Source organism: Archocentrus centrarchus, chromosome 8 (genome assembly GCF_007364275.1).
Source record: "Archocentrus centrarchus isolate MPI-CPG fArcCen1 chromosome 8, fArcCen1, whole genome shotgun sequence".
In the NCBI taxonomy this organism is placed as follows: domain Eukaryota; kingdom Metazoa; phylum Chordata; class Actinopteri; order Cichliformes; family Cichlidae; genus Archocentrus; species Archocentrus centrarchus.
In genome coordinates, this window is record NC_044353.1 from 15,344,029 (window position 1) to 15,370,745 (window position 26,717).

At 37.0% G+C, this 26,717-nt stretch overlaps 1 protein-coding gene and 1 gene segment (V, D, J or C); both read left to right on the forward strand.

Moving 5' to 3' along the window:
• LOC115783986 (serine/threonine-protein kinase pim-1-like) overlaps nucleotides 1-26,717 on the forward strand; it is a 1,015,907-nt gene that overhangs the window by 504,896 nt on the left and 484,294 nt on the right. The window lies entirely within an intron of this gene.
• LOC115784008 (Ig heavy chain V region 5A-like) lies at nucleotides 6,278-6,824 on the forward strand. The segment is given in 2 exon segments: nucleotides 6,278-6,352; nucleotides 6,435-6,824. Coding segments are annotated over 2 exon segments (348 nt in total).

The following is a 26,717-nucleotide window of genomic DNA, read 5'->3' on the forward strand; positions in this document are numbered from 1 at the left end:
GTCTATACAAACTCATCCTTCTTTATAAACACACCAACAGTAACAGGTAAAACACACAGACTGCTACATTTTTTTTCAAACTCTAGAAAGAGCATCAGAAGCATCAGAGCTCACAGTGAATGAAATGACAAATATGATCACCTGGACTTTATTATTTGTTCTGACCATTCATGGTAAGAAAGTGAAGAACAGTTACAAATAACTTTTGCTCTGATAGTATCACTTATGGTGATTTTCATTTGTCTACCTTAGTTACAGCTGTTTGGTGTGATATCAGACTGAACCAGCCTCCTTCTGAGGTCAAAAGACCTGGAGAGACTGAAGATTTCATGTGTCACATCTGGTTATACGATAACAAGTTACAGCATGAACTGATACGACAGAAACCGGGGTGAGCTATGGAGTGGATGGGAAGGATACAACTGTTGCTACCTATGCCAGCTCCTTTCAAGACCACTTTACTTTTACTCAGGATGTTCCCAGCAGCACTCAGTACCTGAAGCTCAAGAGTCTGACAGCAGAAGATTCTGCTGTTTACTTCTGTGCTCGATTGCACAGTGACTGAAGACAGTGTACAAAAACCTCAACTGAAAAGAACTCATGAAATTTTTTTAAATTAATTAATTTTAATAATCAGCAGGAAATTAATGTATTTTAAACAAAAATTAATAAAATGGACTCAAAGTTTAAGATGATGGATTATAGGGAAGAGCTGCTGTTTCTGATTCTCTGCTTGGCAGGCTAAGAGATTATTTGATGTTTATCAAAAATAAACTCAGCACAACAAGTATGGAAACTTTTGTTTATTTCTTTGTTGTAACAATGCTTTTTTTACAGTAAATCTTTTACCATGGCTGAGAAGATTTGGCAAGTTTTAAGTGGGTGCAGCCCACATACTGAACTCTGCTGCTCAACACACAAATGCATTTTCCTTACAAATGTGGTGTCATGGTACTGGGCCGGTGGCTCAGTGTTTTGAGTTTCTTTTGGTTAGCTCTGTTTTATTGTAATTTTTGGGTTGGTTCTTTGTGTTTCTTATGTTTTGTTTTCTCTCTTTGTTTTCTTTGTAATGCCCGATCCACTTTGTCAAATTTTCTGTGTTAGGTCTGCTAGGTGTTTTGTTCACTTCCTGTTTTATTTTGGTAGTCTCGTGCTCATTGTGTTTTGTGTTGTGTTTTACTTCCTGTGTCATTAGTCTCATTCATTTCACCTGTTGTGCCCAGTTGTTTCCACTCACCCCTCGTTCCCTCTGTGTATTTAAGTCTCAGTGTTGTTTACTTCTGTGCTTGGGTCCTCGTCATTTTAATGTCTGAGTTGACGGCCCTGCTGTGTGTTTAGTGTTTTTGGGTTTCATGTTTCGGATTTTAAGTTTCAGGTTTTCTTTGTGTCGCTGGCTTCTGACCAGCCTGTTTGAGTTAAAAAGTTATTAATAAAATTTAAAGTATCAATCCTGCTCTCGCCTGTGTCCTGCTCTGAGGGCCTCCCTGCCTAGTTAGCTGCAGCAACTGTGACATGTGGCTCCATTTAAGGGGGAATAAACAGGCGTTCCAATTTATTGATTTATTGCCAAACATTGTTACAACAAAGGAACTCCTTACTTTTTCTGCTAAGTTCTTGACAGGTATTAACATTCAGACTCTGAACCAGTGGTTAAAAAAACAACTCAAAAATTGACCTGATGTCTGGGTTCATATTCAGCAGCTACTAGGTGGCCTGGATCAGACAGGATCTTGGAAAAACACTAAAGTTGATTCTGACTGAAGTTACTGGCACACAAAGTACTTGGACACGGAAACCCACCCGTACACCTTGCTCTACACACTGTTCTTGAGCTAATCTGAAGGCCACATGAAGCTTGGAGGTCTGTAGAGATTCACTTTGCAGAAAGTTGGTGACCTCTGCGCACTATGCACCTCAGCATCTGCTGACCCCACTGTGTCATTTTATGTGACCTACCACTTCATGGCTGAGTTGCTGTCGTTCCCAATCACTTCCACAGACAGCAGGAAACACAAATAGTACTAATAGTTGGAATTTCACAACGGGACTTGTTGCACAGGTGGTATCACAGTACCACGCTGCATTCACTGAGCTCCTGAGAGCGACCCATTCTTTCACAAATTTTTGAAGAAGCAGTCTGCATGTCTAGGTGCTTGGTTTATACACCTGTGGACATGGAAGTGATTGGAACACCAGAATTTAATGATTTGCATGGGTGAGTAAATGCTTTTGGCAATATAGAAAATTTTATAAATTCCATGCAGTACTTCATGTGCTTAAAATATGATACTGGATAAATATCTAGAGTAAATGAAATGAAAAAGGAGACAGAACAAAAAAACACTACTGATTGTGGTAGCTTAAACGTGATGCTAATATTTCTCATACTTCACTTAAATTGTGCTGCAATTTAAGAGAACAAGGTCACCACCGAGTCATTCAAGAAATCACATACAGCAGTCTGTACATGTGTTTGTCACATCCCCTGCTCTAATTGAACTTGATATTGAATTGAAAAACATAAATCTAAAGTAACTTTTTTCAGTGTTCCATACTAAAAAGGGAATGTGTTGTTTTTATCACTTTAACAAACAGCAGTATTAGTTCTTTTTTTAAGCATTTGTTTGAGGAGAGAAAGTTCAGTAAATCCCAGTGAGAACAGTTACAGGATACAAAAAGTGGGACTGAAAAAACTACCAGTTTTTATATTTGCAAATACTGTTTGTCTTTTGTAAAGATTATTAGATTTGATAGCAAAAATAGAATATTGATGATATTGTATGCTGCTATCTGTTTCCTAAAATAACAAATGATTCCTGTAGAGGGAGGTCTATGCAAAGTTTGCTCCTTTATAAACACGTCATTGCTAATTCTCATTTAGTTTGTTACAGAACACCTTGGACACTTTTTAACCAGACAAACATTCTGATTATAAAGTGTTCTAAGTTATGGAATATATAATTTCTTTGAGTTTATTCTTTTGCATGTTGCTCCAAGGTAAGAAAATAATATATTCTTTAAAACACAGAAGACAACTCTGATTCATTATGATCACTTTTTTTTTTTTTTTTTTTTCTTTTCCTTTTTCTTACAGGAGTTCAGAGTGAGGTCAAACTGGAGCAGTCTCCGTCTGAGATGAAGAGACCAGGAGAGAGAGTGAAGATGTCATGTATTATATCTGGTTATACCCTGAAAAGCCATTTTTTGCACTGGATACGACAGAGGCCGGGGAGAGCTCTGGAGTGGATTGGGAGGATGAACACAGGAAGAAACTCTGCTAGATATGGCAGCTCTTTTCAAAGTGGTTTCATCATGACTGAAGAAGACTCCAGCAGCAGACAGTACCTCGAGATCAGCAGCCTGACTGCAGAAGATTCTGCTTTTTACTTCTGTGCCCGTGAAAGCACAGTGACTGAAAACTGAAGAACAGCTGTACAAAAACCTCAAATAGCCATGTGACCTTAATGACTTTTTTCTGCACATGTGAATGAACTTTCATGTATCCATTGTATTTTCAGCTGTTAACTTTTGTCAACAAAATTCAACAAATCAACAAAACTGTTGAAGCCATGAATTAGATTTCATCAGTAACTTTGGAGGAGAAAGGTGAAATGCTCTGAATCCAAAATATATTTAAAACACTGGTTCAACATGAGAAGTTGAGATGACCATAGAGCAGCTTTACTGAGAGAACGTGATGCTTTTCTTCTTTAAGTTGTTTATTTTCAGAGAACCAGGAACCTGAAAGTCCTCCTGGAGAGTCACACGTACTGACTTCTGCAGTCATTGATACGTCCTTTTTCTAATCTGACTTTCCCGCTTTTATAAACTTACAGCATATTTTTTGGCTTTAAACTTGTGACCAACTTTATTACTGTTTTGCTATTACAGTTTTTAGTCAGTGTTTTCACTAAATGATTAGCTACTATTCTTAGAAACTATTGCACACACCAATGCTCACACTCATGCACCCAAACTGTTTTACCATAAAAACTTTTAAAACACTGTTATCATAAAAACTGTTTCATGAAAGCTTTTCAGACTGCTGCTGCTCTTGTTGTTTTAGATGCTGTGGTGTTTGTACTGTTATCTTAAACTCTATATATGTATGTAGTGTTTCTTCCCTGAGGCCTGCATAGATTTTGTTCAAGAAGGGTAATTTGGGATTGGACATAAAGGTTTGATATCAGCACAAAGGAATGCACAAAGGGCCCCTTGTAGGCTCTCTTGCTTTCCATACTGTATAAGGAATTGACCATATGTCCAGCTATAGGTTATGCAGCTGGGTTGAAGCTGTTTAACCTTTGTGATCTCTTTTCTGAAGTGGGTTAAGGCGATTGGAATTCCCTCTCCCCGGCAGCTACAGAAGAAGCGTCTGTTTTGAAACTGTCTGTTTTTTTACAATAAACTGTATATTCATCAAGACTTTGTCAGTGAGGTTTTCTTTATTCAAGAACACACCCATCAAAGATACAGCACTGGGATTTTAGATTCTATATTGTAGATATTTTTATTTATTGTATATCTATTTCACTGAGAGACACCAACACAGAATTAAGTGGGTCACCTCTATTGATATTACAAGCACATACTACTCAGTCAGTCCAGGGTCAGTTTACCAGAAGCAACAGCAAAGCTATCAGAGAACAGCTTTAAATCCTGCCGCACTTATTTTCATTGTGTTTATAAGTTAAAAATAATAGAAGAACTAGGTGTGTGAGGTATGTGGACAAAACACTGAACTGTAAGTGGTGCTGGTGGTAGTAAATACTAATTTCAGTCAGTTCAAGGCCGGTTTACCGTCTCCAAAGACAACAACAGACAGCAGCTGTATCTGCAGATGAGCAGCCTGAAGACTGAAGATTCTGCTGTTTATTATTGTGTTCGAGACTCACAGTGACTGATCTTAGTTAAGCAGCTGTACAAAATCCTGCAGGTCTTATTAGATCCACTCAGTCATAACTTGTACTGTCAATTTAGAGATTTTTCTTTTCCAATAGAGAAAAATATATATTTAAAAATTACAGACTATTTAATAAGATGCTGGATAATTACCTTCACTAAAGAGTGCATGAGAAATGTAACATTAAATATATACTGAATCTGGCAGCACACCAGGTCATCACGTCTCCCAACTTGTAAAAAAAGAGAACAAAGTTACACCAGATTTATTAATTAAATTATATGAAGAGAGATTAACTAAATTACTAAAAAAATTAATCTAAAGAGTTTTTCTTTTTCTCATTTAAAGTTGGAATAAATAACTTGTTCATTTACAGGGTTTCAGAGCTCAGTAACATCCATGAATTAGACAGACTATTGAACTATTACTGCTATTGCTAATTTGTAAATGCTTCATAGTTAACTTTTCTAAAATCAAGCAAGTACAGTTAATATAACTGAGTAACGTCTGTCTGTTGATGAGAAGACTGTACAGCTTTCATTATTTCAGCTCATACATATTAGATCCTGTGATGAGATTATTGGCTTCACATTAACAAACACAACAGAAACTCTGAATCATCAGATAAATGAAATGACTGGACATTTTTTCACTGTCACATATCAATATTCTTTGATTCTGTTTCTCTTTTGTTATTTCTAAAATTAAAAAAAAAAAAAAACGAGTAAAAAAACAACAAGTTTGACTTTTTTTTGCTTTGCAGGAATTTTATGCATGATCAAACTGGAGCAATCTCTCTCTGAGATGGAAAGACCTGGAGAGAGAGGGAGAGTAAAGCTGTCATGTATCCTTTCTGTTTCCAGCCTGATTGGATCCATGAACTTTTCTGCCAAGTTTGTCTGGAGAGGAAAGATGAAAAATTTAACCCAATTGTATTTCATGCAAAGTTGCAAATCATTCAAGGCAGACTTGAGAGTTCATACAAATTAAATACCCCCCTTTAAGCCAAATAAGAAACAAATCTGTAAAGTATGATAATAAAGAAATGAATAAATGAATCTTATAAATAATGGTAAAATAAATAAAGTCTAATCAACACTGATAAAGTTCTCTGGTACCTCTTTTTGTAGTTATGTTAAAATTAAATGCAGTGTTACCATCAGTGACTTGTTTCACTGTCATTACAATTGTATCATCAATCAAATTAAAATATCCTCTGTGCATTTTCCAAGCATATTTTCATTACTTTGAATAACAGACACCTTGATTGGCTCCTGTTAGATCCATTTCCAATGATGACTCATGTATTTGATTGTATGCAAACTCTTTGTCTTCCTGAGTTATTTGGCTTTAAGAACCTGACAGACTGCAGAGGCTCTGACTGTGTCAAATGACTTTTAGCAAAAACAATGTTTTCTCCAGCTCTGTTTCTGCTCTTAGCAGCTGGCTGTGAGTGCCTTTGTCTTTGTCTCTGCATTTTTTGGTTGTCATATTTTGATAAGTTGCCACAATACATTTCCTTTTTCAACAGGTGTGAAGTGTGAGCAGCTGACACAACCAGCCTCTGTGACAGTACAGCCAGGTCAAAGTCTGACCATCACCTGTCAGGTCTCTTATTCTGTGAGCAGCTATTGGACTCACTGGATCAGACAGCCTGCAGGAAAAGGACTGGAGTGGATTGGAGTAGCACGTTCTGGATACACAACATATTATAAAGATTCACTCAGAAACAAGTTCAGCATTTCCACAGACGCTTCCAGCAACAGAGTGACCCTAAATGGACAGAATGTGCAGACTGAAGACAGTGCTGTGTATTACTGTGCCAGAGAGACACAGTAACACAAACCATCAGCAGAACTGAACAAAAACCCTTCAGTGCCTGAACAGTTGTAACATGAAGCCACCACAGGAGGAGCTCTTGGACCACTGTTGCTGTAAATGCCAGTTTACTGTGAAAAAGATAAACTGTATAGTTTGCACTGACATGATGAATTGATACTAAAATTATTTGATTCTTAAAAAAAAAAATATCATGTCCATTTGACTCACATCTTTAAAAAATTGCTGTAAATGTGAATTCTGACAACATAAACATGTTTTATGTTTTGACATTTCCAAAAAGAAAACTTTACAGCAGTATGGGTTACAGCAACCTTTACACTTAGATAAAAATAATCAATATTTTTTTACAAATATTCAGTATAAACAGTTTTTATTTCTCCAGGGTTACACAGTTTATGCTGAATATATTACCAAAATCATATCCAACAATGTTCTCATCCAGGGCATCAAATAATGTTATTTTGTCAGACATGTCATCACAGTCAGAATGATTGGATCCCACTTTGTAAAGGTTCTCTTTTAGGTGGGTGTCTGGGTGATGGCAGCTTTTTTACTCATGGCTTTTAGACACATAACACTATTGTGTTTTAAAATATTGAGGTTTGGGCCAAAATGCAGCCCTTCAAAACATGAACTCACACAGTGAAAAATGACCTTTGTTGAAAGGACCCAAGCACATAACAGCATGTAGCAGAGTATAATCCACATTCCTAATCATTAGTCTAAAGACAGAACACAGTCATAAATAGATTATCAGTTAGTGCAGCAAATAATACAAAAAGGAAGGAACAGGCTAAAGATAAAGTCCAGGGATCATTTGGAAGACTGTACTGTACATGAGGTATACAACAAACAAGACAACAAGGAATACTAGGAGATGGCTGGAAGACTTAAATCCATGGAGAGAAGATGATTTGGCACATTGGAGCTGAAAGGACATCCTTGCTTATGCATCAGTTTAAAGCAAATTTAATTAAACACAATGTGCAGCACATCTGCTCTATTTAATAACAGCTATCAGAAAAGTATAATTGTGTTCACTGCAAGTATTATTTAGGCTTATTTTAAATCAATTTATAATGTGGGTTTAATGTGGTGAGGTCATACTTTACAAGTAGATATATAAAAATAAACAGTTAGATAAATAGCCTCCACAGACAGCAGGAAACACAATGAACACAGCTGGGAAGACCAACTAGCCAACCAGCTCTCTGCTACTGAGTTGGATATTGATGCACTGGTTAGAAACACAAAGAAACAAACAGGGAAACAGGCAGGCAGTGAAAACAATATGACAGGACAAAGAATGAAGGAAAGAGACAGGAAACAGTGGACAGCTGAAACTAATTAAGGCTAACAAGAAAAAAAAAAAAAAGAAGAATGAAATAGGAAGTTACAACATAAAGTAGAGACCAGACTATAACACACTAACGTTGTGTTCCAGTCGTCCATTTTGCTCAGGAAGTTTCCAAACTGAGGCAAGTGACTTGGAAGTATGTGGGTGTCAGCCAGAATAAAAGCTGTTCCAATTCTCCAAATACTGAGCAAAGCAGCTTCAGTGCTTCCTTTAAAACCTCAGCTGGTATACTGTAGGATACACTGGCTCCATCCTTTATGAAAGGAAAGGAGAAAATGCTGCCCCATAATTCATTGCGACAGACCATTCGACCCTTTATGAAGACAATCGCGTTAATGAACAAAGTGACGCAGATCATGTAAATGTAAATGTTAACGTAATGGTAGTTTCCATTTCATGCCATAACCTGCTGATATATTTTGAGTTGTTTACAACAGTTTGTTAAATGCACAGCTGAACTTTGAACATCACTGCTGTAATAAAAAAATAATAATCTGTGTTGAGCTGTTGCCTTGCATGAAGAAAATAGATTCATATAAGTGCTCTAAAAATTATGAGCTATACTAACTGATCAAAGTGTGTTTAAGGTTTGGTATAATCACTTTGCATTAGTAATGTCCTTTGCTGTATTGGAGCCTACTGGAGCCTTTAGAATGATCATAAACATCTTATTTTCTTTTATCAGCAAAAGATACAAGAAAATAAGATTCATTTTACATTCAACTGAGATGTGAGGCTTAGTTAAAGTCAGTCAGTTGTATAATGTGAGGAGGAGTCAATGCAAAACTTGCATATCTTCCACCTATAAACAGCTGACTGCAGGGAGCATGACAGAGCAGAAGACACAGAGTTTAACAGGACGGACTGCAGGACGGGACTGCTGCTCTTAACTATCTGCTGGGCAGGTGAAGATCAGTTACTGTAGCTTCAGTTATCATTAAAATGTTGTGAAATAAAAATATGATTATTGTTCTGTTTTTACAGTTCATGGTCAGTCTCTGACACAGTCTGAACCAGTTGTTAAAAAACCTGGAGAGTCTCACAGACTGACCTGCACCACCTCTGGACTGTCATTTAGTAGCTACTGGATGCACTGGATCAGACAGGCTCCTGGGAAAGGACTGGAGTGGATTGCAGTTGATGCTAATGGTGGCACCAACTATTACTCTCAGTCAGTCCGAGGCCGGTTCACCGTCTCCAGAGACAACAGCAGAGAGCAGCTGTTTCTGCAGATGAGCAGCCTGAAGACTGAAGATTCTGCTGTTCATTATTGTGCTCGACACTCACAGTGACTGACTTTAGTTAAGCAGCTGAACAAAATCCCACAGTGCTCATCAGACATCTTTAGCTTATATGTTTTAAATTCTCATCTAAAGAAAATTATAATAAAATTATTTTCTTTAATTTTACTTTTGTTAGGGAACCACTTTTGCTTTTGCAAGTGTATTATATTTTTAAAAGACAATCTACGATGATTTTGACACATTTAAGATACAAATCAAGTTTCTTTTTCAACGTCATTGAAGCCAAACTGCTCATATCAAAGTGATGAGATTTGATCATTTGTAAGAAGTTAGTCTAAAGACAGACCACAGTCATAAATAGATTATCAGTTAGTGCAGCAAATAATCCAAAAAAGAAGGAACAGGCTAAAGATAAAGTCCAGGGATCATTTGGAAGACTGTACTGTACATGAGGTATACAACAAGCAAGACAACAAGGAATACTAGGAGATGGCTGGAAGACTTAAATCCAAGGAGAGAAGATGATTTGGCACATTGGAGCTGAAAGGACATCCTTGCTTATGCATCATTTTAAAGCTGCAGCACAGCTGCTCTATTTAATGACAGCTGTCAGAAAAGCATAAAAGTGTTCACTGCAAGTATTATTTAGGCTTATTTTAATTTAATTTACAATGTGGGTTTAATGTGGTGAGGTCGTACTTTATAAGTAGATATATAAAAAGAAAATTTGAATTCAGCAGCTGGCTGAAGTCCTTTGGCTTCTTTCCACAGACCAGAGACACTCATGTCAAGTTAGTTACTCTAAGCTGATCATTGGAGTTCTGTTATCACCTTTCTATGAGCAGAAGTTGTTTGGTTTATTTATTGTTTTCTATATTGTTTTATTTGAAGTTGTTCTGAGGATGTTTACTTTTTTAGGATGCATTGTGAAGTAAATAATCAGTGAACAATTATATTCAGATAACTTCAATAACTCCACTAGCTTCAGAAGAATAGAAGCTCTTACAAAAAGACCAATAGCTCCTCCCCCTTCATATCTGACTGCAGGCATGATGGCAGAGAACAGTGGACTCACATGTTGGTGCTGATCTAAAAATACTTTGGTGTTTGCTTTTAAATCTTGCCTGCATTCATCATCAGAATCTGAACCAGTGGTTTAAAAACCTGACAAACTTGTTAAAATGACTGGAGCTGTGCTGACATCAGTCTGTAAATCTATTTGTTACATCACCTCTTTTGTACCACATGAAGGAGTTTAGGAGGTTCCCAATTGTCTCACAATTTCAGTAGTAAATAATTTGGAGAGATGAGATCATAAAAATGCTACATTAATGTTTTTTCTCTTGGAAATAAAATATGTTTGTATGTTTCCTAAAATGTACAAAATTTGCATTTTTTTTTTTTCAAATGAAGCTTAATAGCATCAATAACTTAATAGTGTAATGTGACTGTGGTGTTATTTTTACTCCTATGTATCCTTATCAGATATGTAAACTAATTTCCATGCAAAAGACTCTAATACAATCCTTGTTTGTTTGTTTTTTTTCTTTTTAATTGAAACTCAGATCAGTTATCTCCTTCCTGTGAGGGACAGTCAATGCTCGTCTTAGCTGTCTGTAGGGAGGACACCAGAGAACATGAAGGTCACATTCACCAACTGCAGAGATGACTCCAGCAGTGAAACCCATCTACAGATGAACTGCCTGAAGACTGAGGGCACAGCAGTTCATTACTGTTCCAGAGAGACACTGAGAGGCAGAAATAGAAATATAATACAAAAACTATTTCCTTTTTTATCCTCACCAAAGGTTTATTTTATATTGTCAGTGTCAATTGTCCTGAATTGTTGTTGACTGTGTAGACAGTGAAACAATAATCAATTCACTTCAGATAAATCTTCTCTTTGAAAACAAATATTTTAAGCTGCAGCCCACTTTGTTTGAGGGCCAAAATATTATAAAGCATTTTAGATTAACTGCCTTTAGAGGAAACAGACAATGCAAAGCCCAGTCTACCCCATGATTAAAAAAACCCAGAGAATCATCTACACTGACCTGTTCAGTCTCTGGATTAATCACTGGTTTCATCAATGTGCTACAAGTGAGTGAGTTTGACACAGCATACATTTTTAGTTAACTGCACTGATGGCTTCTATGTTCACTTCTATGCAAACTTGACTTCCTATTTGGCTATAAAAACATCTCATCAGACCGTGGGGTGGATTCACAGCTCATCAGATTCACAAAACATGTTTTCTGTAGCTCTTCTCCTGCTGTTGGCAGCTGGATGCGAGTCTCTTTACATTTGTCATAGCCAGCATTTCTCCTTTTGTAACATGACTTGAGAGTTTGTCACAAAACTTTATGTATTTTATTTATTTTTTTAACAGGTGTGAAGTGTGAACAGCTGACACAGCCAGCCTCCATGTCAGTGCAGCCGGGTCAACGACTGACCATCAACTGTCAGGTCTCTTATTCTGTGAGCAGCTACTACACGCACTGGATCCGGCAACCTGCAGGGAAAGCACTGGAGTGGTTCAGTAGGGACACAACTGTCAAAGATTCACTAAAGAACAAGTTCAGTGTTAAATTAGACTCTTCGAGCAACACAGTGACTTTAACAGGCCAAAATTTGCAGCCTGAAGACACTGCTGTGTATTACTGTGCCAGACAGCCACAGTGACACAAACTATCAGCAGACTTGAACAAAAACCCTGCAGTGCCTGAACGTCTGTAGCATGAAGTCACCAGAGGAGGCGCTCTCAGACCAGCTTTAACTGAGATGAGCAGTTTACCTTGACATTCATGAGAAACTGACTATAAGACAGATTCAGGCAGCGTTGGGTGTAAACGTGTTCCAAAGTAACATTTTACTGAACTGTTTATGTTTGCAGTAAGGAGAAACCAACTGTGGTCATGTTTCTTAGGTTTTCATTGGGAATTTTTAACTTAACTTTAAATAACAAAAGCACAGTTTAATATTGTGATACTGCATAATCTAAAATAAGTTATTTCACAAGTCAGAAACAACCACATTTATGAACTTCAGTCAAAATAAACAAACAGAATCAGCTTCAACATCTTCTCTGTAGCTCTGAAATACTGTCAGCTGAATCCTGTGAGGAGCTCTCACATTATTAACTACACATATGAACACTGACTAAAAACACTGCAATGCTAAATTTCATTGTGGAAAATGCAAAGACAAACAAACATCTTTGAATCCTTTTCAAATGAATTCTGGAAAAAACATTATTGATTTCTCTTCAGGTGTTTTTAAAAAAGTATTTTAATCAAAAGAATTAAAAAAATATAGAAATAATTATGTGCCCATCTGTTTTAACACTGAATATCCAAATTAATTATTCAACTGCAAATGCACACTCACTTTATTCAAAGACATCTTCATCCTCAAACCTCATCCTCCTAACTGAAGTAAAGTGTGTGATGGCATCAGTGAGAGGACAGAATAACTGGCATCAGATCAGCATCGTCATCAGCCATGTTTTCTGTATCCTAACAGCTGGAACCTGTGAGAAACTGCTGGATGCAAACACACTCATTTCAACTCAGTCCACACAGTGAGGAGGAGTCAATGCAAAACTCAGATGTCTTTCACTCACTTATCAGGCTGCAGAGAGAGTGAAGGTCAGTGAACACACAGTTTGATATGATGGACTGTAGCACAGGACTGCTGCTTATAGCTCTCTGCTGGGCAGGTGAAAACATATTATTATTTTTATTATTATTAGAATTATTTGTCTTCATCAAGTTAGAGCTTGAATTAAAATGACTTTCTTTTGATTTCACAGGTGTTGATGATCAGACTCTGAGTCCGAACCTGTGATTAAAAGCCCAGGAAAATCCCACAGACTGACCTGCACAGCCTCTGGATTCACATTCAGCAGCTACTTTATAGCCTGGATCAGACAGGCTCCTGGAAAAGGACTGGAGTGGGTTGCGAGCATGTATGACAGTGGTAGCATCTTTTATTCTCAGTCAGTTCAAGGCCGGTTTACCATCTCCAGAGACAACAGCAGAGAGCAGGTGTATCTGCAGATGAACAGTCTGAAGACTGAAGACTCTGCTGTTTATTATTGTGCTCGACAGCCACAGTGACCGAAGTTGTTTGAGCAGCTGAACAGTCCTTATACTGTTTTTTTTTTTTTAGCTTACTTCAATATAATTGCAATATAATGAGGCTGTTACTGATTCTAATACTAATATCAATATCAATACTAATACTACACTTGTCTCAGACATAATGGCACCTTTTTTATATTTATTTCAGCTATTTTTGCCATTCTTGTCACTTCCAATGTCATTGTGTAAGTGATCTCATTATCAAACGTATCCACAGTTAATAAAACATGGTGCTAAATTAAAATTATAATTATAACTGCTTGTGATAATTAAAATTATCACAAGCAGTTGTTCATACATTTGGGGGCTCATTTCAGGCCTCACCAGACATTCCCATATATAGTCATACAAAGTACTCAGAGTGAGCCTGCTCTCATCTGTGAAAAGCACATGCCAATTCTGGTTTTCTAGAGCAAATGCCAATCAGACTCCACAGTACCAGGTGTTAACCACAGGGCCAACTAGAGGATGTCGGGCCCTGAGGCCACCCTCATGAGGTCTGTTTTTGACTGTTTTTGATTTTTAAAAAAAAAACAGAACCAGCTCCATGTGGTGGATAACATCAGGATGCAGCTGGATTTGAGCTAATTTCCTTCAGGATCAGTAAAGTATCAATCAATCTATTTCCTTCAAAGAGTTCAGTTTCTTTTTGTCAAACATTCACTGCGTTCTGACGTTATACACCACATGTAGGTATTGTTAATCTACTGAACTGATGCTGAAGTTTATTGTAGAGTTTATTGTAGTTTACTGGGTTTTGGAGTTTGCTTTTCTTTATGTTTCTTCCTGTTGATGCTCATGCGTGAGCGGTGTGGCGAGCAGGGTAGACCCAAATGCAGAACTCCAGAAGCAAAACTGAACTTAAAAGGTGACTTTATTGTAGATAAAGTGAAATAAAATGCAGAAGAATGGCATGAAACAAAACTTCAAACTGAATGGACAAAACCACACCTTCATGAGGGAGGATACGACAAGGAACAGAGCAAACACAGGGGCTTAAATACACACAGGAGGTAATGATGGCAAACAAGAAACGGCTGGGGAACACAGGGCACAGGTGAACAGAATCTAACAAATTAAACAGGGGAAGCAAAACTAAACATGAGTCACAGGGAGCACTGACTGTCAAATGAAAACAGGAAGTAAACAAAGACACAAATGCAGAGTAAGCACAACATGAGGAAGTATCATAGACAAGAGGCCAGTAACTAATAAATGCTGAACACCGAGACGTGGAAAGACAAGAAAAGGATACAAAACCCCGACTAAACTCAAAACCATAACAAACTGAAGACCCACATGAAAGAAACCAAATAAACATAATCAGAGATATAACAAAACATAACCAAAAGAACACAAAACACTGGGCCACTGGCCCCGGGTCATGACAGCTTATGATCTCATGATCGGTTGGTTGTTGAATACATTTCTTTAAACGTTATCTTTTGTTGAGTTTTTATTACACGATATTCACTCTTGATTCGCCTTTAATCTTGTACCTGACAAAGAATGAAAAACTAAAACTAAGCATTAAACCAAAATTTCAAACTAATAAAAATGACCAAAACAACTCTGAAAACTAACTAAAACTAACTGAATTAGAGGGAAAAAAGTTAAAACAAACTAAAACTAAACTATAATGTAAAATCAAAAACTATAATAACTCTGGACGAGACTGGAGAGTGTTGCTCTTACCACGTGTGACTGTGCTTACATTTATTACTCCCTCTCACCATCTCCCCTTTTTACTGAATGAAGTAACATTGTTTTCAACAAGTTACCCATTTAAACCAGTGACAGTTTTCTTTTGTTGTCTTTGATGGTCAGACTGACAGAATATGAACCCGCAGTGAAAATGCCTGGAGAATCTCACAGACTGACCTGTACAGCTTCTAGATTTTTTTTTTCCTGTAGTTACCTCATGGACTGCATCAGACAGGCTCCTGGAAAAGGACCAGAGTGGGTTGACAGTTAAGGTGGTAGCAACAAATACTACTGTCACACCAAGGCCATTTTACCATCTCCAGAGACAACAGCAAACAGCAGCTGTATCTGCAGATGAAAAGGCTGAAGATTGAAGACTCTGCTGTTTAAAACTGTGCTTTTATTCTATTCAAGAGCCACAGTGAGTCAAGTCTGTTGGGCAGCTGTACAAAATAACTGTGGCTTAACATTATTGCATTACAATACATTATTAATTCAGGTCTATTTTAATGAAACTGTGCTTGAAATTATTACCAAGAAAAAGCCCGAGACTTACTGCAACTCTGAAATGGGTCAATTTATCTTATATTGGCTACTATATACGTATAAGACACATACACAACAGGCACAACCTCTGACAGGCAGGGAAACGTTTAAAACACACCCACAATTTAAGAAAAATCAGCATTTGGTATAAATGCTTTTCATGCTGTGTAATCTTCCTTTTGTGAAGAACTTCACGTCTAGAGATGTCTGATGCTGGCTGCTAGATTTACACTAATAAAAAAAGAGCAACTGTGAATAATTCACTCCCTACACAGACTTTCCATTACTGCTGAAGGGTTTGGTACCTTAATACAGTGTAAAATTCACATCGACCCCCACCCTACACTTGCTAGTACAAGCAATGTCTGAGACTCATTAAGTAAGATTAGATTTGTATATTTTGTGCCTTTTTAGTTACTCTGCATGCTTTATCACACTGAAATAACTAAACTTTTAAATGTCTAAACCTTGATAAATACACGTGTTTGCCAATACTTGTCAATTAATTCTGTACAGAAGTTAAATACAAGATAAAAACATTTTCTGAAGCATAATTTAATACAAAATAGTCTGAAAAGTGTGTCAATGTCCATCCATCCATCCATCCATCCATCCATCCATCCATCCAACCATTCTCTTCCACTTTTCTTTAGAAATAAAATGTAGTTTCAAATTCAAACATCTGAAGTTTTAAGTCAGGTGACTCTGAGTGAAAGCTCTTTATAATTCATGGACATTTACAATTCACAAGTTCTCGCCTACTGTTGAGGTGGAGCAAATGTAAATATTTAAATGTCGTCCATCTCTACTTATATTTCTGCTGAAAGTATGCAGAGAACAGTGGACAGACACAAAGTCAAAGAAGATGGACTGTAGGACAGTGCTGCTACTTTTGACTGTCTGCTCTGCAGGTAAAACTCTCCACTAAAACTATTTTCATGCTCCTATTTTATGTTGAAAATCATTTATTTTCTTTCCTGCCTGTTTATTTCTGTTGACAGGTGTTGATGGTCAGACTCTGACACAATCTGAACCAGCAGTTAAAAGGCCAGGAGAATCCCACAGATTGACCTGTACAGGATCTGGATATAACTTTGGTAGCTACATTATGGGCTGGATCAGACAGGCTGCTGGAAAAGCACCAGAGTGGGTTGCACACATTTATACTGATAGTAGCGGCATTTTCTACTCTCAGTCAGTCCAAGGCCGTTTTACCATCTCCAGAGACAACAGCAAACAGCAGCTGTATCTGCAGATGAACAGTCTGAAGACTGAAGATTCTGCTGTTTATTATTGTGCTCGAATGCCACAGTGACTGAAAGTGTTTGAGCAGCTGTACAAAATCCTAAACTGTCCTCCTGATTACTGTATGTGCCTTGCATGATCACTCTTTGTTTTTGAGCAGTTTATAATGTTCAGTTAGTGAATATTTTTATATATTATATTATTAGATTTTGTTATGCATTTTTAAAATGCATAACAAAAGCATGCTATACTGAAAGCAGTCTATGGCATCAAGAAAATGTCACCATTATACCCACAGATAATATATGTGCTTATGGGAGTTATGAATGAGGTCAAACTGGCAAAGTCTCTCTCTAAGATATCAAACAATCAATAGCATGTAATATGTGGGTATATGAAAGAGGCCAGAGAAAACTCTGGGATTCTTCTCAAAGCCATTTCCTCCAGACTGAATGTGTCAAGCAGCACAAATGGCATCAAAGTCAGAAGCTTGAGTGAAGAAGAACCTGTGAGGTTTAATTCTGTGCTTCAGGAAACAAGGAAGAAAGTGGCACAACTCCAGAGAATCATCTGTTGAGCCACTACATTGACATTTAGTAAATGGCTCTTTGTCAATGTTGTAGTAGGAGCGAAAACTACTCTCGATATTTATTCAATCCATTCAAAGGAAGTTTACTATCTACATGACAGCAATAATAATCTTTACCACAACTAACTACCACAATGCCCGAATGATTATTTACTGAAATGACAAAGTTTATTGTTTTATGAAGCTTCATTAACTCCTCAAGCTCTATGTTTCTTTAATTTTCCACCTGAAATCTCCACGACCGTAAAGCCACAGCAAATGGCATGATGGGTGATTTAAAAAACAAGCTCAGCATCAGCAGAGACACTTCTGCTGGAACAGTGACAACAACAGACAACACAAATACTCAACAACCAGCAACACACAACCACACACGTGCTGTAATTGTTAATATCAGCGTATGAGATAGAAAACTTGTTAAGTGTTTACATATACAGGCAAATTTTTATAGAACAAACCACTGTGTCTTATGAGTTACCCTAAAGTTGTATTTTGTGAAAACTCCTGGTTTCACATTCAAGTTTTCAAACAAACTGTACATTTAAATTGAATTAATCAAGTGGAAATATATTCAAATTTGCATCAATTTCATAATTGAAATAAAGTGAGGAGCTGAAAAGAACAGCTCACATCAGTTCAGCTTCAAGATCAACCATGCTCTCTGTGGTCCTGATGCTGCTGCATCTCATGAGATGCTGTTTATGATTCACTCTAATAAAAACATGAGAAAAACTATTAATGTAATGAATAGTAGACAAAAAATTTATGTCTGTTTACACGTGTGCACAGTTTATACACACTCACACACAAAAAAAGCATTCATTTAAAAAAAATAAACACACAAATGAAGTAGCTGCATTTTGTTTTTGTACAGCACCTTGATGTAACTGCAATAAGATTTCCCCAGTTTTTATTACTGAGCAGGAATCAATCCAAATCAAAAACGTCTAATTTTACATAAAGAGCCTGACATGGACGGTTAATGAGACACAGTAGTAGCGCTTTTCTGAATATGGCAACTTTGTTGCTCCAATTATTTCAGATATACAGGAGTGTTAAAAAAAGGAGAAAGACTGAATAACATTAGAAGTCTCAATTTTCTAAATGCACATTTATATTTTAATGCATTCAGTTTGCTAACCAGTGCTGATACAGTTGAAATCTTGCAACATGTCTTCCTGTTGCCTGTGATTGAGTGAAAAAAGAGAAAGAGAAACTGAACCCCCTCCCCAACAAGTTTGTTTATTTATTTATTTTTTATAGCAGTGAGGTGTACGAGTGTCAGTAAGGAGTTGTACGTGCAGTACTTCACACTCAGCTGCAACTCAAGCACGGTTCGCCTTCCCCAGCAACAGGCAGCAGTGTGGAAGGGTTTAAAACATCACACTGTTTAACAATGATGGCATCTCAAGCAGAATTATAGTGTATCTGAGCCAGCATGCTGTTGACAGACGTTCTAAAAGAATAGGAGAGACGGCATGGAGAGCAAGCAAGGTTAGATCAGAGTAACCAAAAATACAAAACACATGAAGTCATTAAGGACTTTTCAGCTGCAGCAGCAGCTCATACACAGATGATCAGTCCTACTAAAACTGGGTCAAGCTGAAAAATAGGCTGCAAGTCCCTGTGTCTCTTTATGGTCTTGTAAGAAAATAGAAATCAATCAATTTTTTTCTGCTGGGATCAGGTAAACCCAAGGTAGATGAAGACCCTCCAGAGCAGGGGTATTCAACTCCAGTCCTCGAGGTCCGTGTCCTGCAGGTTTTAGATGTGTCCCTGATCCAACACACCTGAATCAAATGGCTGAATTCCCTCCTCAGTATGCAGTCAAGTTCTCCAGAGTCCTGCTCATGACGTCTATATTTGACTCAGGTGTGTTGAAGCAGAGACACATCTAAAACCAGCAGGACACCGGCCCTCGAGGCCTGGAGTTGAATAGCGCTGCTCTAGAGGATGGATAACTTCAAATACCTTGTTGTTTACAGAACACTCTTCCCAAGGAACATCATTTCTCAACATCTCTGCTGCGATCTCCACTCATAGATCATTGATAAAGTGTTTCTCAGATGGGCTTCCCAGGTAGTATTCTCATTGCCCAGGTCTGCAGGGTTTGCTAATGATGATGATCTATTTGTTTACAGGGGTTTGGAGTGAAAACAAACTGGACCAGTCTTCCTCTGAGCTGAAAAGACCTGGGAGACAATAAAGACGTCATGTATCATATCTGGTTACTCTATGACAGACGGGTTTTTTAGCTGGATACGACAGAGGCTTGGGAAAGCTCTGGTGTGGATTGGTTTGATGAATTCAGGTTCAAATTCTGCTGTCTATGGAACCGCCTTTCAAAGTGATTTCCTCATGACTGAAGATGTTTCCAGCAGCACTCAGTACCTCGAGATCAAGAGCCTGACTGTTTACTTCTGTGCTCAAGCACACAGTGACATAAGGAGGAGAGGAGCAGCTGCACAAAAGTCTCAGTGATCTCCATGAAAAAAAAGGGGGTTTTCAACTGTTCAGCTGTGATTTCAACTATGACATTTAACATTTTTGCAGAGTCACACCTGTTTCCTAAATTGACTTCCCCTCGAGGCTCCAGCATCTAGTTTCAAATAAAATTTGACCTACTTCCTGTATTTATCACCACTATAAGACATATTTCCAAATTATTCTGTGATGAATTTATTACAACCCTCATTTTAATGTATATATTTTATTATAATAACTACCGTCCCTGCTATTAGAACTCAAATAACCATTTCGACAACAAAATAAATAAATATAAATTATAAATATAAATCTACATAATCATACAGCTGGCATAGGCTGGATTTTTTTGTATTTTTTTTTTCCTGTATATGTCATCTTGATTGCTCCTGATGCTATTAGATAAAATATTAAGCACGTTTTAAATTAGCTTTTGCATCAGGGAAATGAAGCAGTGATCAGTAGAGTAAGAGAACCTGCACTTCCAGTGTCTGTTAGGTCACTGTCTCTGTCAGGTATTCGACTGAGCAGGAGAATCTGTTACACTGGCTTAGATACACTGCTCATCATTCAGAAACCAAGAAAAGAACTACAAAAATTGTTTTTTTTAACCACATATGCCAATGTAACTGTATAAATGTAACCACAATGAAAACATTTTATATCAGCAAGCTTCAGATATATTTCTTTAATAAATGATAAGGCCAGATGATCAGTGCACACAAGCTCTCTAATTAAAAAGAAAACATTTCCTCTGCAGTCTGACCAATAACAAAATCCAAGGTGTACTTAAATATAATGTATTCATTATATTTAAGTTATGTGTCTTTGTGTCAGAGGACAGATGAGCTCACACCATTTCAAACATCAATCATGTTTGCTGTGATACTTCTGCTGGCATCTGCTGGATCCTGTGAGGAGTTTTCATTCACTCACTCTATAAACACATACACAGGAACATATACAAATACATTAGAAACACTTAATATACAGATGAATGGTGGAGATAATGTGCTTTTTATTACTGTGTACAAGAGACACAGTGACACAAAACAACATCAGACTCATACAAACAGTCAGCAAGAAACAATCACAGATACAAATACACTCACAATCAAGGGTAATGGACTCCATTTTAAAGAACAAAATCTCTTCAATTCCTTTGCAGTTATTTCTAGTTTATTTCAAAGGCAGTGGGCAGAAAATTACCACAGAATGATAAATATTGTTTTTGAAATTTCAGCTAAAAGTATTTCTGTCTCCAACAGTTGAGAAGATGACTATTTTGGAATAGTTTTACATGTTCCTCTGCTGCCTCTTCTTATGGATATGATGTTCCTCTTGTATGAACACACCATTTGCCAACCCCATACAGTTTATGGAAAAGCACAGACACAGAAACACCTACAGAGTATATGGGAGCTCACAGAAATTAAAACTGCAGTATTTAATAGATTAAAAAGTGGATTTTTGATTGGTAAAATTATTGTCTACTTATCAAAAATTTAAATAAGAAATGTACACTTTCTTAGAGGAAAATATGCATAAAATTTAGAATAAGAGCAAATGTGGCAGTTCTGATCAAAACACTAGAGGGCACTCAATGCCAAGTTGGTCCCTCTAGGAAACGACTAGATCAGCAGTGACTGCGGCTTCACATCGTTTCAGCTTCAGTATCACTCATGTTTCAGGACCTCACAGGGCTGCTGGATCCTGTGAGAAGCTTTCAGTAGATTCACACTAACAGACACACTGGAAACACTAAGTAATCAGATAAATGATAGAGACTATTTTATTTTATGTATTTAATTTTACAGGAGAAACAAGCACGAACAAGAATGTATTGCAATATTTCGCTGTCACAAATTGTAAATAAAAAGCAATGACTGTAAAAATTAAATGAATAAATAAATAAATAACACAAAATTCTCAAGGAAAAGAGGAAACTAAAGACAGAATAGAAGACGTGGGACCCCAGCATGGAGTTGTCAAATAATGATAATGATATATTTTGTTCTCTGCTGTTACAGAGGTTACGCTTGTCTAACCAATAGAGGGAGGTTTATGCAAATTCTTGCTCTTATAAACATATCCTCAGTCATTCTCATACAGTTCATGGCAGAACATTGGGACATTTGTTAAAAGTGAATCTCAGAGGACTGAGCTCCAGTATTTATGAAAGAATGGAAAACACAGTTGTTTGGAGTTATTTTTTGCTGTCACTATACAAGGTAAGAAAAAAAAAAACTCTTTATTTTGTTTGCTTTTTGTTGTTTTTGTTCATTGTGAGGGGTGTCTTTTTTTTTTTTAATGACCATGATGGTGATTTATTTACTTACAGGAGTTTGGAGTGATGTCCAGCTGGATCAGTCTTCCTCTGTGCTGAAAAGACCTGGAGAGACAGTGAAAATGTCATGTGTCATATCTGGTTACACCATGACAAGCGGGTATTTTAGCTGGATACGACAGAGGCCTGGGAAAGCTCTGGAGTGGATTGGTACAATGAATTCAGGTTCCAGCTCTGTTGACTATGGCAGCTCCTTTCAGAGTCGCTTCCTCATGACTGAAGATGTTCCCAGCAGCACTCAGTACCTCGAGATCAAGAGCCTGACTGTTTACTTCTGTGCCCGACAAAGCACAGTAACTGAAGCCAGAGGAGCAGCTGCACAAAAACCTCAGTGACCCCGGGCAGCCAAGTTGTGTATTTAAGACTGCTTTTCTGTATTACATGTGAGAAGAAGACATATCTTTTTTTTCACAAAGACACGCACACACACACACACACACAAATAAATAAAAAATATTCAGTGCCAGAAATTTGATCACACAGCTGATCACCACAAACAACTGAAACAAGTTACACAAAGGACTCGTGATTTGAACCTTGACCTCCCACCCACACCGTATGTTACAGCTTTGTGTGGAGCATCTTTTATACACTGAAAGTAAAAATTCACAAAAGATTCACCTGTACATCCTCTCCTCTGACAAGACCTCTTATCAGTGTTCCAGATGAATTTTAGGTGTTGACATGTTCTTATACTGACATACTCACAATTATTTCTGGATCACAGACAAGACACGTGAATTTACTTTTTTCTTTATAATCACTAAACCGGCCAGTTTTCATCTGTTTGCTTTAATCTTTCTAAATGTGATTTGGAGCAGTTTCATACTGATTACTTAAGATTAGATAGGACATCCTCATTAATACTAAATCAGTACCTTTGCACAAGTTATTCCTGTTTCATTTCTGGAATAGTTCATTTCCTTGTGATGTTCCAATATTCTGTTTATGGCTGTAACTTAAAACAAAATCTGAATACTTAAACGTGCTATACAAACCAGCTCTTCAGCTTCCATGGTGTAAAAGTTGAAAAATAATTAATAAATTATTATTATTAAACTCAAAAGGTGACAAATAACTTACTTTAATAGATGTAGTGATGTACTCTACAAATTCCTACAGGAAGACACGTTACCGAATATTGTCCCAAGAGCTTGAAAAAAGTGGCAACTGGACTTCTTCCATTTTTATTTATCAGGTAAGAGTTATTCATTCAATTCAGTGTCACTTCTGTTTTATTTATATGGCAACACATCACAAAAAAAACCATCACCTGAAGTCGTTTTATACTGTGAGGTAAAATACAAAATTGGTGTGAATGAAGTTTAATTTCTCAGAAGTCTTGCAGCATATTTTAAATATGACATTATCATAGTCCATGGAGGTTGTAGCATTTGAGACCAGCTGTCCAGTAGCTGGGATAGCCCCCCCACCCCATCATTTTTTTTATGAATATTTGAGATCATATCATCTTATTGGAATGATTTTGATCAGTATGATCATAAATGACATTTACAATTATACAGTCCAATAAATCATGCTTGTGTGCTTTTTTTTATTGCACTGATACTACACACATATCAAGTGGAAATCAGCACAAACACAGTGCAGGTTACACTGATGATTTGAATAGATTTCTAATCCAAGTGCCTCATGAACATACACCTGCTATGCACCTTAGCTTCATTCTGTTTTGACTTGAAAAGAAAAATGTTTGCCCATAACAGCCAACATTTGTACAAAACTAAACTAGACAAAGAAAAGGTTCCTGAAGGGATCAATAATAAAAAGCCCAAGTATACAGTATTTACATGAAAAATAACCATATTCTTAAAAACAGTTTAAAAACACTAGAGGGCAGTCAGTGTCAAGTTTCTCCCTTTAAAGAACACTGAGTGCAGCTGCCTGTGAGTGTTTAGCTGTAGTTCACAATATTAAATTTCTAGCAGCCAGAAAGATTTATTTTAATGTATTAATGAGGACAAATGTATTTTTTCCTTTATTGTGCTAAAATAACAATACTTTTTAAACATATTAATAATATGTACAACATATATAATATATAACAGGTATTGTGTGTCATATCTTGATTTGGATACGTGGGTGTGTGGCCCATCCTCAGCCCTGTAATGAGATCCTCCACTTGTGATGTGGGCAGTGTGACCACGAGTGGTAATGCCCCCAAGCAGCATTTAGGAAAACTGGTGCTAATGTCTTGTGCATCTATCAGGAGGTGCAGTGATAATGGAAGTGCTTCATTTACAGCCTGCTATGCTGTGTATGCATACATTTTAAATGTGCTCAGGGGTTCTATAATTCTAACAGCATCATAATGTGAACCTTTCTGTAAAACACTGATATAGATATTTGTAGGTTTGCAGGTTTTCTTAGTATCTGTAGAGTACTTTAGCATGTCCACGTTTGATTTCTATATATTTAAATGTTATTCGCCCCATGATACTACATAACAGCCTGATTTTTAACTGTCAAAAATATTTTCATACTAAATTGCAAAAATATCTTATAAATGAATACAGCTGGCAGTTTGTATTATTTTTATCTATAAGTTTTCTAAGTCATGTTTTTTGTGAAGAAATCAGTGAAAACATCTGGTTTCACATTAAAGCTTCTGGGACCTCAGGTTAGTTAATCTTAGGGAAAAAACTCTATTAATAATTCACCAGTTCAGTCCTGCTTTAAAGGAGGAGTCGATGCAAATATTCCATCTTCTAACCTGCTACTTATCTGAAGGCTTAGAGTACAGAGCAGAGTACAGAACAGTGGACAGATAGTTACACAAGATGGACTGTTGGACAGCACTGATACTTTTAACTGTCTGTTGGGCAGGTGATGCTCTTCACTGATTTCTCATGTTTCTTTAATTTATGATGATACTTTATTGTTTTATGATCCTTTTTATTTCTGTTGACAGGTGTTGATGGTCAGACTCTGACAGAATCTGAACCAGCAGTAAAAAGACCAGGAGAATCCCACAGACTGACCTGTACAGCCTCTGGATTCACATTCAGCAGCTACCATATGGGCTGGATCAGACAGGCTCCTGGAAAAGGGCTGGAGTGGATTGCTTTTATTTATACTGATAGTAGTGGAACTTTCTACTCTCAGTCGGTCCGAGGCCGCTTTACCATCTCCAGAGACAACAGCAAACAGCAGCTGTATCTGCAGATGAACAGTCTGAAGACTGAAGATTCTGCTGTTTATTACTGTGCTCGAGACTCACAGTGGCTGAAGCTGTTTAAGCAGGTGTACAAAATCCTTCAGAATGTGCTAGTTAAACAAATAAATGAAAAAACTCACAACACATAACAGCACTGTCATAGTGCTCTTCATGTCCAGCTGTGGTGAAAAGTATTGGCAATGGTACAAAGTTTGTTGCACTTTGCTGATTTAGTTTTTATATAGTTTTTTTTGTTTGTTTTTTTGTTTCTATGATATAGTGACAAGTTTTAAAAACTTTTACTGGGATATGATTACACAATTTGTTTTGTGAGTAGTGTCAACGCCAAAAATTCTTGCGACCATTCTTGACCATGTCAACAGAAATAAGAAAATAGCAGCTCTCATCAGAATATGGAGGGTGTTCAAAGTCAGGTCTTCCCCTTTAGAAAATGAGAGCAGCTTTATGTGTGAATTTGTCTGTGGTTCACTGTAGTTTTCAGTTTCAAGAAAAAAGAAAACCACCAGAAGTCTTTGTAATAAACACAAACTAAATCATGCTGCACTAAGTCAAACTTCTCCACATGCTCTCTCTGTGGCTAGTTACTGTACCATCCAAATTAGGACGTTAGTTTTAGCCTTTTAAATAAAGTATGTTATGGGAATTTTTAGAATTTTTTAGTTTCTTGTTACAGGTTCTTCCTTTCACTTTTTCACAAAGGTTTTAAGGAAAAGGAGAGACACAGAGGGACACTGCTTTTTTATTATTATTATTTTTCTGCATTATGCTTTTAACTCATAATTTAATCCTACACGCTCTTGCTTCTAGTGCATTTTATGTAGAGTTACCGTCCAATGCCCGCCTGCTGTTCATATTTGGGCTTTATAGACTTCACAGTTGTAGACTTTGTTTCAAATTACCATCATAAATTTCTCTCACCTTCTCAAAGGCGGTGGTCCCCAGAGCTGTTAAGCATAAGGACAAGATTGTATCTTAGCTGTGTTGGATTTGATGAGAAAATTTTGGTTTTCAAAAAAACATTTCAAAGGTTTTTTATTAGGAATAAAAAAGTATTCTGATTTAAAAGAAATATACTAATAACACATTATATAACTTATTCAGCACCACTCCCTTTT